This window comes from Carassius carassius, chromosome 27 (genome assembly GCF_963082965.1).
Source record: "Carassius carassius chromosome 27, fCarCar2.1, whole genome shotgun sequence".
NCBI lineage: Eukaryota > Metazoa > Chordata > Actinopteri > Cypriniformes > Cyprinidae > Carassius > Carassius carassius.
This window is the reverse complement of record NC_081781.1, coordinates 2,234,782-2,248,224: the sequence shown is the minus strand read 5'-3', so window position 1 is coordinate 2,248,224 and position 13,443 is coordinate 2,234,782. Positions and strand designations below refer to the sequence as shown.

Here is a 13,443-nt window from a genome sequence, read left to right as displayed (position 1 = left end):
ATGAAGGCACAGAGAAACTATATCATTGGAATCACTTTCAGAATGATTTATTTGTTCTCTTGAGAATTTAAAGTGGCAGACGAGTGTGCACTTAGAATAAACAGACAATATCGTTCGCTGGAGTGGATGCTTATATCTTTATCTTTATAGTTATCGTTCTTGGTGTGAATGGGGCTTTATGCTGATTTTTCAATTATTGTCGAAAGCAAATGCTCTTAACAGAACAAAGTAATCAGAATTAATCTCACAATAATTGTTTGTAAAACCAATTAAACTGTTATACTATGATTATTACATTTGTAAAAATATTATTGTGAAAATATCTAAAAAGCTTTATGCTGATTTTTTTCATCTAATTTTTGAAAACTAGTGCCCGAAATTTTAACATATTATTTAAACATATTATCTAAAACTATGTATTTATCATTTTTTGCTCCAAATTTATATTTAGATTTTTTTTATTTTTGTTAAACGCTAGTGCTATCTATAAAAGAAAAAATGAAGTGATTAATCTCACAATTTCCGTACAGTCTTTAGGAAGCAGAATGAAATAGTAATACTCTAATTGTTAAACCTTTTCACTAATACTTTGTAAAATCAATTTTTATAGTCCTTTTGTGGCCCTGTGAAGATTCCCAGACCTCAGTTTTGAAAAACACAGTGCCATACTATATATCACCTGGCTTTTCCACATATGCAGCATTTTCACATACTGTGCACAATATACATACTGCCAAACAACAAGAAAAGTTTATTTCTGCTTTCTGCACTCAATATTTTGCACAGGCCCAGCTGTTTAAAATCTGACGCACTGTTTTTCTATTTAAAGTTTTGTTGGAACTGATTATGGTCATTTGATTTAGTTCATTTTGATCTGATCACTGGCAGCTGTCCTCAAACATCCTCTTTAATGGCCACCTGTGGCCGTTCAGAGGGAAGCAGGATCTTTTAAACAGACAACTTCTCCATTTCAACTAAATCTGCCATACGTTTGGACAGATCTTTCAAAACAGAGCTGTCCTCCATTTTAGCCAAATCCACTGAGGATATCTGAAGAATCATACGTCTCTGCTGGCCACGCTCACTTTCTCTAGGCTGCTCGAGAGCTTTCTACACGCTCGTGGTCATTTAGAGCTTGGTGTTAAAATATTTTCAGAAATGAACATTCTGTCATCATTGACTCACCCTCATGTTGTTATAATTCTCCAAATGACTTTCTTCTGTGAAAAAAAACAAGGACATTTAAATAATGATGTTGTCCAGGGCTCCAAAAAAAGACCACGGAAGAACGAAAGTCAAAGGTTTGAGAAAATGATAACAGAATTTCATTTTTGGGTGAAATATTCCTTATGAGTTACAATCTTACCGTTGCTTGCATTACATACAGAGCCAGCAAAATAAAAAATAAAAAAATTATAATCCTGCTGAAGCTAGACAATCTAAATCATATTTGTTTATCTAGACCAAAAAGCCATCTGCATGAGTAAATGACATGCCAGAACCATGCAGCTCTTAAAAAACAATCTTCAGTTCTGAAATTCAGACATTATTTCCTTCCAAGCAGGAAAGATCTAAAGCATGGACAATTCATCAAGCTCAAAGATGAATTCTTATGCCACTCCATTTGAATTCATTAGAAACTGTCATATGACGCAACAGGGCAGATTTGCATCCTCTATGCTCTCTTGTAAAGAAACTCAATGGAAATAATAGTTTACATTCTAAATAGCCATGCAGTAATGCCTGCTTTGGCCAACCTTGTAAATTAAACACTTTACAATTAAAAAAAGAAAATCTTTTGAATTTTAAAGATTGAATTTGAACCAAACAAATAAATAAGTCTTACATCACAGCAAAAACAAATTCACTTTATTTTAACATTTGAGTTAAAAAACAAAGCCTTACAATGATAAAACGAAATATTCTAAAAACAGCTGATATAAACAACTGATTTCTAAATTAATGCAACAAGTTTTGATATTTCTTGGCATACTAGCATAAACTCTGCTTTGCTACTAAACACCTAATTTTCACATTACTCTTTGTCACTTTCACTTACAAATATTGCAAAACAGTCCTGCTGAATCATACAGTATCCATCATGGTATGCAGAATCTTCTCATACCATCCAGTCTTACTTTTAAGTGACTGGTGATGTGTCACCTGAGGCTAAAGACTTATAGAAAGCAGCAGGGATGTTCACAAAGGCCAAAACCACAACAAACAAGCCAGCACACTTCTCATTCAAACCACAAGAATTTCCCCTGTGGTCAATTTTGACAGGCAACCTGAAGGCCCAGCAAGATCCAGGCCAGACAGAGAGAGACACTGTATAAAGATAAGGATGAACGAATAAATCAGCTCATAGCATTTCACCTGCTCCGCATTTGGCATCTGCTGGTGCTCTGATGTAATTGTTTATGGAGAAGTGATTCAATATTTTCCAGGTTGCCTGCCAGGGAAACACTTTTTTTCCTGGCCTTACCAAATATGCTTATAGATTCTCATGAAGGTGATTTGGCCTTTTGAGACACACTTGCATCTTAATTAATCAACTACATCACAGTAAATGTGATAAATGGCATGCAATGTAATCAATTTCAAACTAGGTGTAAATGAGCTTCAATGTGATGCGAACAATGTAAACAATGAACGAATTGAAAGAATTATAAAAAGGATGTATGCAACAAATAATAATCATAGCAGTTCATTTGCAAATGAAAATAGTTCCATTTTAAAAACAAGTGACTGAAGAAGCAGTGATCTAACCAAATTCAAACCATATGCAAATTAGTTGTGTGATGCAGAACTCATTAAGACTATAAGGGGCCCCTGGGCTTTACCTCTTGAGGGGCCCTTCCAGGGCTCGACAAAAAGGACTGCCTGATTGCCCGAGGTCAGTGGGAATGACGCTCGGGACAGTAGACGGAACGGTCACTTGCCCGATCGGGCCAGTGCTGTAGGGTGTGCGTTATATGTAGTCTATGATATCGTTATTGTTGATTTAACGATCTGATATTATCGAGTATGCATCTCACTTTACAAAAAAACAAACAAAAACACACCCATTCTGTGCACGCATGCACTACGTGATGTAGTCTAGACTTGTGCACGTGATTTAGTCTTAATGCCTCAGAAATCAAATATGCCCCTGTATATATTTCAATAAATGAATATCTATGTTAACCAATATTACACACAGAGTGCCGTTTTTCTCCGAATATTAGCATGATTACAAATGTGATGATTTTATTCAGTGTACAGTTTAATAAACAAGAACTTAATATCAAGTGACTTGCATTTTAGACACCAAATTGTCTGTTTCGCTGTATTTCGCCAACGAAAAATTATTATAATCCACAGCTTTAGTGTGGTTCTTTCATTTTAATTAAATTTTTTTCATTTTTCTTTCATTGGATTAACATTACAGCAGCTAGTAGCTAAATTAGGCGCAGTCACTTTAAGAGACAATGAATGCATCAAATATAATACATATACGATTTTTTTTCTAAACTGTTTACTTTCACTTAAGACATAACCGACAGTTTTTTCAAACATATTATCCAAGACGGGTATTTTCACATTTTTTTTTTTATGGTTATATCGGTACAAGAGCAAAAACAGACAAATTCGGCGTTCAAGTGTTTTGAAACGCCTTTCTCTGCGTGAGCCTTAACAGCAGAACACTGCGGTGCTGAATTGGGCTCTACACATCCTTTTCTGTTTGTTTAAACTGCGATTTGTTCGTTCAGGTGCAGGAGGAACTTAAAGCTGCAGGTTCTGTCAACTGTCCTGAGCGTCTTTTTAGGCTGACGGTTGAGATCGCCGGCCCCCCATTGGGGCCCCGTCGGCACCCAATAATCGTCACCACGTTTCACCCCGCTAGCGACGGCCCTGCGAGCAGGACTTGCAACATCCGCATGTGCATTCAAAGCAAAGCGATAAAGGGTAATTTTAAAGGGACAGCCAACGAATTATAAAATCTGATTACAATATTTGAAACAAGTGGTTGAAGTGGTGAACTGAAGAAACCACAACATGATGTTACAACACATCGAACTTGTCTTGTATTTCTACACCTGTTATTATTAACTAATGCTTGAGCATTGTGAAAGTTTTGCAGCTTGCCACATCAAAGCTCAATTTTATAATAAGTCGTTGTCTTCTTGAAAGAAACAGCTTCCTTGATCTATATCGGTGGACATCTGTGCATTTTTTGCTGCATTCAGACATAATGGACATTTGTTTTGATCCCACTTTGCTGGAGACCTCACACAGTTTGGCTCTGTGTACGTGGCTGACATAGGCACCATTTATGGTGGAGAATGTGGGCACGCGCCTCCACCAATTTGCTAATCATCACCAATTTCCAATTTTGAAAAAAAAGGCCATGTAACATTATTTGTGCATAACCCAACTAATATAAATCAGACAAGTCTTCACCATTTTCATCACAGCCAGCTCATTGGTGCTAAAGGCCGTGATATAAACCAGTTATGAAAGAGCATCAGAAATCATTGTACAAGGACCTTCTGCAGGACAAACCATACTAGATTATCATGTGTAGACAACTGTAAAGTTTGATGTACTACGCAACATACAACACCACATAAACAGCATGTATAAAAGCACAGTTTACCTTATGGAAGCTTCCATGGAAGATCCTCTTGACTTGATCATTTTTAAACGTGGCTCGTTGGATTTCTCCTGTTGTATCCTTATTATAAAACGACACAGTTTGGGCGGATGCTGAGAAAATAGAGAAACAAAGAGTTAAATATCCCAAAAACAACCACAAAAGAGAACAAACAAAATTATCTACAGTAAATAGAAAGATATGATAGGACAAGTTGTTGGACTAAAGGGGATGTGGTGGATTAGGCAAAATCGGATAACTGGGACAGAAGGAAAGAAGCCTAGAGGAGAATTGTAATACTTTCTCAATGGAGATCTCAGATATGCTATATAAGTATCAACTTTGTCTCAGATGTTTCCCCTTAAATTCATTAGCAGAAATGAAAGGAAGTAAAAGTAAAAGTCTAGAGAAATGAATGTGGATAGTGTGCAAACTTCAACATGTGGTTTTCTGTGAGGCAATCGGCATTGTTATGAAGTCTTCTGATTTAAACTTGCAAACCCAGATATAGTTATCTAACTGGCTGACACAAAGTTATTTAATGGCAAAAGATTTATGATGGCCTTGGAAGCATCCACTGGAACTGATTAGTTTATAAGTTTATAAACAAATCACTGACAATTTTTTATTCCAACAAAATGTGTGCAATTTTGAAAAAAAAAAAAAAGATTTCTTATTTGTTTTTCTGACATATAAAAATGTTGCTTTTTTGTGACAAGGCCAGTTAAAATGTTGACAAAGCAAAAACAAATCTTAGTTATTCGTCAGAACAAGCCAGCACATCAAAATCCTAAACCTGAATAAACTCAGATAATTAGGCTTCATGAGAATCTGATGAGAAGTGTGATTACTGAGAAAACAGAAGACTAATATATTTATATAAATCTCACTTACGGTCGATGGTGACACCGGTCTCGGGTTTATGATTCTTGTTTGACACCTGCCAAATATCGAAGGCCTCGGTCGGTGAGTCCGGCAACAACCGGAACATCAGAATGATGGTGTATGTGGAAGGCAGGCCATCAGGGTGAATATATCTGTAAAAAAGTTGACAAAATAAGCCAGAGCAAAAAGGAGGATCTGTCTTTTTCTCCAGACATCAGTGCTGGCAGGTCAAAGTGAATGCATTTATTTGATCCTGTATTTTATCAGTACTTTCATATGGTAAAATAATTAAAGTGTGTGGGAGAACCGTGGCTTTGAATACTTTTGGATAGAGGGCTCTACCTGGGCAAGCAGCAGCATGCAACAAAAGCCAACAAAGCTCAGTTTAACCCTACAGACCTCCAATGACTCTCTCTAATACCACACTACTTTCACAGTGATGTCTGTACACAAGCAATGCATCTTTAATGATGAACTGATTAAAAATCATTATTGTAATTTAACAGAACATTTCCACAATAACAAATCACAGTATAACATACCATGTAACATAACTGCAGTTATTTGAAGAAATGGTTAGCTTTGTAACAATCTACTGTTCAAATGTTTGTCATCGGTAAGACTGCATTTATTTGATTAAAAATACAGTAAAAAACAGTAATGCTGTGAAATATTATTTATATACAGTTTTATATACAGTACAGACCAAAAGTTTGGAAACATTACTATTTTTAATGTTTTTGAAAGAAGTTTCTTCTGCTCATCAAGCCTGCATTTATTTGATCAAACATACAGAAAAAATGTAATATTGTGATATATTATTACAATTTAAAATAATTGTTTTTAAATTTATTATACTTTAAATTATCATTTATTTCTGTGATGCAAAGCTGAATTTTTAGGATCATTATCACATGATCCTTTAGACATCATTCTAATATGACGATAAATTATCAAAGTTGGAAACAGTTCTGCTGCTTAATATTTTTTCAGAACATGTGATACTTTTTTATGATACTTTGATGAATAAAAAGTAAAAAAAAAAAAAAAAAAAGAAGCTATGTTTTTAAAATATAAATATTTTGTAATAACAATATACACTACTGGTCAGTAATTTGGGGTCAGTAATTTTTTTTCTTTCTTTTTTTTTAATAAAATCAATACTTTTATTCAGCAAGGATGTGTTAAATTGATAAAAAAGTGATAGTAAAGAAAATATATTATTAGAATATATATTATTAGAATTTTTTTTTATTTTTAATAAATGCAGTTCTTTTTAACCTTTTATTCATCAAATATATTAGACAGCAGAACTGTTTCCAACACTCATAATAAATCAGAATATTAGAATGATTTCTAAATGATCGTGTGATCGACTGATGTTACATGTGACACTGAAGGCTGGAGGAATGATGCTGAAAATTCAGCTTTGCATCACAGGAATAAATTATTTTTTATAAGTATATTCAAATAGAAAACTATTATTTTAAGTTGTAATAATATTTCACAATATTACTGTTTTTTCTGTATTTTTGATCAAATAAATGCAGGCTTGATGAGCAGAAGAAACTTCTTTCAAAACATTAAAAATAGTAATGTTTCCAAACTTTTGGTCTGTACTGTATATATATAGCATTATAAATGTCTTTAAAATCTCTTTTGACCAATCTGATGAATAAATGTATTATTATTTTTGTTTAATTATTCATGTTTAAGACCCCAAACTTTTGAACAGTAGCAAGCTGGAAAAATTACTATAAAGAAATGTTCCATATGACTCATACATTATATTCCATGTCTTCCAAAGCTATTCAACTGGTCACATCCTCTCAATTTTAAATATATCAGGTCAAGACAAGTAACATTGGATTTAATGTTAATGAAACAAAATCTGTTGGTTCTTGCATATCTCACAAGGAATCGCGTATAACATTGCCTGGTTACTGATTACTTTCACTGTACGGAAAAAGCTGATCATCTCATTTTGTGTTCCCCAGAAGTAATAGGCTCAAAGAAAGTGCACTCTTCCTTCAAAGTCTTCCCTGATGACTTGATGAGTACTAAATTGTACACTAAATCAGCATTCAAAGTCTAATCAAGAGAGGTTTGAACTCACGATGAGGGCTGGTTGAGGAAAGCGTTCTTGTGGAGCCTGTAGGCGGTGTAGCTGTTGAAGGAACCGGGTTCCATTGAGACACCCTTGGTACTAGCGTACATCTTCTCAGTCAGATTGAAAGCTTCCAGCATTCTGAATCCTGGGAAAACGTATCAGTCATGTTAGTGTGATCACCATCTGCATTACACTACCATTTGAAAGTCTGGGGTCAGTAAGATTTTGCATTCAACAGTAAGGATGCAATCAATTGATCGAAAGTGACAGTAAACACATTTATAATCTCATAACAGATTTCTATTTTGCTGTTCTATTGAACGTTCAATTCATCGAATAATCCGGGGAAAAAATGTATTCCGGATTTCACAGAAATATTAAGCAGTACAACTCTTTTCAGCATTAATAATGTTTCTTAAGCAGCAAATTAGCATATTAGAATGATTTCTGAAGGATCATGTGACACTGAAGACTGGAGTAATGTTGCTGAAAATTCAGCTTTGCATCCCAGGAATAAATTCCATCCTAAAGTATATTAAAATACAAAAGAGTTCCTTTAAATTGCAATAATATTTCATCATATTTACTCTATTTTTGATCAAATAAATGCTGCCTTGGTGAGCAGAAGAACAAATATGAAACATTAAAACTTTGTGCAATGCATAAGACACATGCCTACCTGGTGATGTGAAACCATTTACATAGATCAATGGACAGCCTGCGGAAGCAAAACAAACACATTCAATTAAAGGTTTGAACAGATCTAAACTGTAAAAATGTAAAGTACCACAAACTATCAACTCACTGGATGTTGCAGTTTCACAGATGAACGTGACCAGGTTGTCCTGAATGCTGGAGAAGGCATCAAAATCGTCCACCACAAACACATGGCGCTCGCTCGGTTTGCTGGCAATGTTCTGCAGTTCGACGAAGTCCACATCAGCCACGCCAATCACAAACACACTGTAACCTGAAACAGCACATCCTACATTAGCAAATTAGCACAATAAATGACAATTTTTAAAAAATTGCATTAGTTATGTTTTCTTCCATCGAAATAGACATAATTAGGTTGTGTGTCTTTAATGATTGTCAAAGCTCTGCAAACTAGTGTAGTTCACACTGTCATTCATCAGGTTTTGAATTCTGAGTAGGTGTTTAAGTGGTTATAGGGTTATGAGCTCATGTTTATGCCATAACCTTTAAAGCTCAGTAGTGAGTCATACCAGCTTGCTGTAGCTTGGCAGCATTCTTGTTCACTTCATCTTGAGAACGTCCATCTGTTACGGCCACCACAACCTTTGGTACGTTTCTCCTCATTCCACTGTCTAGAGTGAAGACCTTCTCGTACACGTGCTTCAGCGCCACGCCTGGGATGTTGAAGGAGAGGAAACATTAACGATACTCTTGCCTCATAAGTCTATGCCTCATATATATATCTTTTATATATCTATCTATATATCTTATATATATATATATATATATATATATATATATATATGTCTTTATTCTAGTCACAGCTTATTCTTCATTGTAAGCTTGGCCAATATCTACTCAACATCAAGGAAAATGTAAAATAAAAAAAAGTAATATTATTCAAATAAAAGTTAAAAATATATCAATTATTTACATGTGTTTAATTATAATAAAAATAATAAAGTAAATGATGTAAGCGAAGATAAATCATACAAATAGAAAGAATATAAAAAATATAATATAAATAAAAAAATACAATATAATAGTTATTTTATTATGCATAAAAATTTTTTTTTTATATATATTATTTGTTTTCGCAAGACAAAATTAAGCCTATTATAGGACAATTAAGACTTTTCCAGTAATGACTTAAGCATTACAAAACTATAAACATACATCATGGGCATGTTTGTTGTATTAAACTAAACTGATGCTGATTATGATAATAAAACTAATATAATAAAACATTTAAATAAATAAATAAATAATATAATTAATTAAATAAAGACTTAAAAAATATTTAAATATTAAATAAAATATAACATATTTTTCTTATTTTTGGGGTGAGATACAACCAAGACATTTCTTCTAAGATTTCTTCTAAAATTCGCCCAATAACAAAAAAGAAAAGAAAAGTGCATTAAGATGAAAAGGACTGTGTCGGGTGTGTTTGAGTGATACCTGTCTTGGTGTTTCCTCCTTTGTAGCCGATGAGTTTCAGAGCAGAAAGTGCAGTGCCTTTATCGTTATATCTGTTGAGTTTGAACTCTGTCTTTGCATCGTCACTGTACTGCACGAATGAAACCTTTTGACACATATTGCAATATAATTAAAAATGAACAATGATTCGGCAATGGAATATATCTGACCCAGAGATGCTTGGATTAGTCAAATTAGATTTTGCATTTCTCAAAGTCGCAAACAAGTCGCAATACCTGCATTCCCGATGGGCCGATGACGTCAAAGGCGCCAACGACGCTGTAGATAAACTGGACCACTTTGCTAAAACTATCATCTCCGATACTCCAAGAGCCATCGATGAGGAAAGTCACATCTGCCTTTGCTCCTTTGCATACTGAGAACACAAAAACAACTCTATGAACTGCAGCACTCAAAAACAGATCTAATTAAACTTTTACACAAGAGCGGAAAAAGGGTAATGAAATCTCACTAACAAACACAATCACTGAAACAATCCATGTTGTAATTAGTCATAACTGGTCACACTTTCTTGAGAAGTTATGCAAGAATGAAGCACATATGAAATCCAGAAGGTCTAAAAAGGAACTAATTAATGGTGTATTTTTCTAATCACACAATTGGCAGCTACATGGTCCTCTCCATGTCATCAAGCAATGTTCTCAGCTTTTCGAAAAATGTCTCTCCTAAGTTTATAATCCTAGGTGGATTAGTCCACGTCTTTCCGTACTTAAATCCAGCTGACTCTTCTGGAGTGGACAGCATTTGGCCACTTGTAGGCTTCTCGTGTGATGAATAAACAGGTTTTGAGAGTGGTCCAGCATGAATTTAGGAATCTTTTTTTTATGAATTGAAGATAAAAAGAAAAATCTGTATTTTATTAGCAGAAGGATTTTCTCCAAGGCTTTAAAACTGATATTAATTTGATCCAAATTCATTCCAAAGAAGCAGATCTACAGCATGTTTGCAATGCATGTATCCATAAAAGCTCTGGACATTTTATTCTACTGTTTCCAAACCGCTCTTTGCAATCTAATTACAAACACGAGTTTTACATTCTCTGAAGAAAACGTGAGTGATGCTTGCCAGTGCAAACCTTCTGCCACAAAAACAGAAAATCAACACGATAAATGAAATATGCGTTCCTTTAGCAGCGGCTGAAGGCACTTACCTGCCCAGCCGGGTGGAATAGTGGGTGGAGGAGGGGGAGTGGGTGGTTTTGTTGGCACAGGTGTGGGTTTAACACCTAGAGGAACCAAAAAAAGTCAGAAGACATCAATGTCAAAATTCAGCAGGCTGATGAATATCTGCTAATTTAAGGATAAAGCCTGAACTCACGGGTGCGTTCTCTGGTACTGACTCCGGGCCCCTCTAAATTGGGCGTCTGGACAAACACAGTGGCGTTATAGAGGGAGTCTGGACTCAAACCTTGGAAACAGTACTGACTTTGGCCTGCAGTGATGGTGATCTCCTGCTGACCTTTAGCCGCCGCTGCAAACAAATCAAACAATAGTACCACCGTATTAAAACATACTACAGTATTTACACTGTATCAAAACATTACAGTATTACTACTACAGTATTTAGTATTCTAAGGTGTTTCAAAAAGAACCAATCAATTACTATCCAAAAACATGATATTTTCTCAGTAGCATTAGAAGTACTTTGGGTATATTTTGACTGGTAGTGCATACATAATGAAAGACAGTAAATGAAAGCATCCTGAGTTTGACTCACGGTCCAGAGGGTTCAGCTTGATTCTGTATGAAGTGGCAGCACGGTGAGGTGTCCATCTGATGCAGAACCTGTCGTAGCCAACATCGTATGTCTCCAGGTTGGTCACATTGAGGTACACTGAAAGGTCAAGAGAGAAATGTTGTGCTCAAATTACAAATCTTGCTGAGTAGCATTAAACCAACAATGCACAAATATATCTGAACATCTGAAAGCATACAAGTTTTTCCTTGTCCCGTGAGAGGTTTGCTGACACCGCCATCGTATTGGGCGTACACCTGAACATCATACGTTGTGCCGGGAAGCAGGTTATGTAGGGTAAAGCTGGTGACATCACCAACAAACACCTCCAAAGACTCATCTTTATCTGAAGGAAGAATGAACTTTATCTTAGAAAAATGAAGTGCATTGATGAATCCTCAACAGAAAGAAAACGGTCAATTATGATTTAGATTTTAAACAGTATGCAGTGATCTCACACTCCTACAGTATTTGGTACCTGTTGGTTGATAAACTAGTTTGTAGCCCAAGACCGGAGTTGGAGCCGGATCCCAGGACACACGGAAGCGTGTGTACCACTCGTCTGAGACACGCAGGTTCTGAGGTGCCAACAGGCCGACTAAGATACAAAGTAAGTAAGACTTGCAGTTAAAAACCTTACAACAAGAATTACACAGATGTACAGTAATGTTTTAGTTGTGATGAGCTGCTTCTGGTAGCTGAAGGATGTTCTGGATTCTAGCCCATGCTAACTTGTAGATTTAATGCAAGCTTATGCCAATGCAAACACAGTTTTCCAAACACCTTGCCCTACCAGCAATTAATTACTCATATCCTCCTTTAACCCTTGAGAATGTCTTAGGTTTAAGAGTTACTTGTACGATAAGATGAGATTAATAAAAATATGAATGTTGTTGAAGTAAAAAAAAAAAACTGAAGTACTACAATTAACTGAAAATAACAAGTAAATTAAATAAAACACTAAAAACAAAATCTTAAAATAACTCTAAAATGAACAAAATGAAAATAAAAAAACTATTTCTTAATATCAATCTAAAAAAACCTGACAAAAGCACATAACAAAATCACCAAAAAAATGCCACTTAAATTAAACTGAAAAGTGAAAATATAAAACAAACGACAATTCAAAATATAAATAACAACAATAATAGCAAATAAATAATACTAAAATAACTTATATTATACTAATAATTGAGATAATTATCATTTAGAGTAGCACAATTTTTATAAAAACAACTGAAAGAGTCGCGCTATTTAAAAATGCATTAAACAAGTAATGTTGCAACTTTTAGGTAGTTACTCCAAAACATACTAGCTGCATTCCAAATGACAAACTATACACTATATACTCAACCATGTAGTGTATGAATTATATAAGGTTATCATGTCATTCATAATAGGAGTCTGAAAGCCACTGGTGGGTTTTTAAAGTGCTTTTTTACATTTTCATTGTGAACACATAGCTCAAATAATTAATACTACAAAAGATCATGGAATAGTGCCTAAGTTCATGATTTTGGATGCGATTATTATACCAATCACAGAAAATGCATACAAAGGTGAGAAATCAAAGCAGTGCATGTTTTGCGATAGCAGCTGTGACTTACGTGTTCTTCCATTTCCGTTTAGGGATCCTCCAGGTCCCTCAGGATAAACTGCCATAACCGTGATGTTGTATGGGGTGTCAGGAAGCAGATTTTGAAGAACAGCGTTGTTTCTGTTGCCGGGAACAACAGTCTGCAGAGAAAACCATCAGATTTTTTGCTGAATAGTCACAGCCAATTATCAATTGAGACTTTTGTTTCTTCAGAATAATGTGCACTGATGAATCATGTACAGAATTTTTTTTTTGTTTATGTTCACTTCATGTTGTAGACATAAA

At 34.9% G+C, this 13,443-nt stretch overlaps 1 protein-coding gene across 4 annotated transcripts in view; it reads right to left on the bottom strand.

The window, feature by feature from the left end:
- The window catches only part of col12a1b (collagen, type XII, alpha 1b), a 76,646-nt gene that overhangs the window by 17,256 nt on the left and 45,947 nt on the right, over positions 1–13,443 (bottom strand). For all 4 annotated transcript variants that reach the window (XM_059512088.1, XM_059512086.1, XM_059512087.1 and 1 more), the window contains 14 exons: positions 13,169–13,298; positions 12,040–12,159; positions 11,761–11,907; positions 11,544–11,660; positions 11,145–11,297; positions 10,978–11,052; positions 10,043–10,182; positions 9,789–9,912; positions 8,858–9,001; positions 8,437–8,601; positions 8,311–8,349; positions 7,638–7,776; positions 5,531–5,673; positions 4,640–4,749 (listed from right to left, as the gene is read on the bottom strand). In XM_059512088.1, coding sequence (XP_059368071.1) covers positions 4,640–4,749; positions 5,531–5,673; positions 7,638–7,776; positions 8,311–8,349; positions 8,437–8,601; positions 8,858–9,001; positions 9,789–9,912; positions 10,043–10,182; positions 10,978–11,052; positions 11,145–11,297; positions 11,544–11,660; positions 11,761–11,907; positions 12,040–12,159; positions 13,169–13,298 — 1,746 coding nt within the window. The remainder of the gene's footprint in view (positions 1–4,639; positions 4,750–5,530; positions 5,674–7,637; positions 7,777–8,310; positions 8,350–8,436; positions 8,602–8,857; positions 9,002–9,788; positions 9,913–10,042; positions 10,183–10,977; positions 11,053–11,144; positions 11,298–11,543; positions 11,661–11,760; positions 11,908–12,039; positions 12,160–13,168; positions 13,299–13,443) is intronic.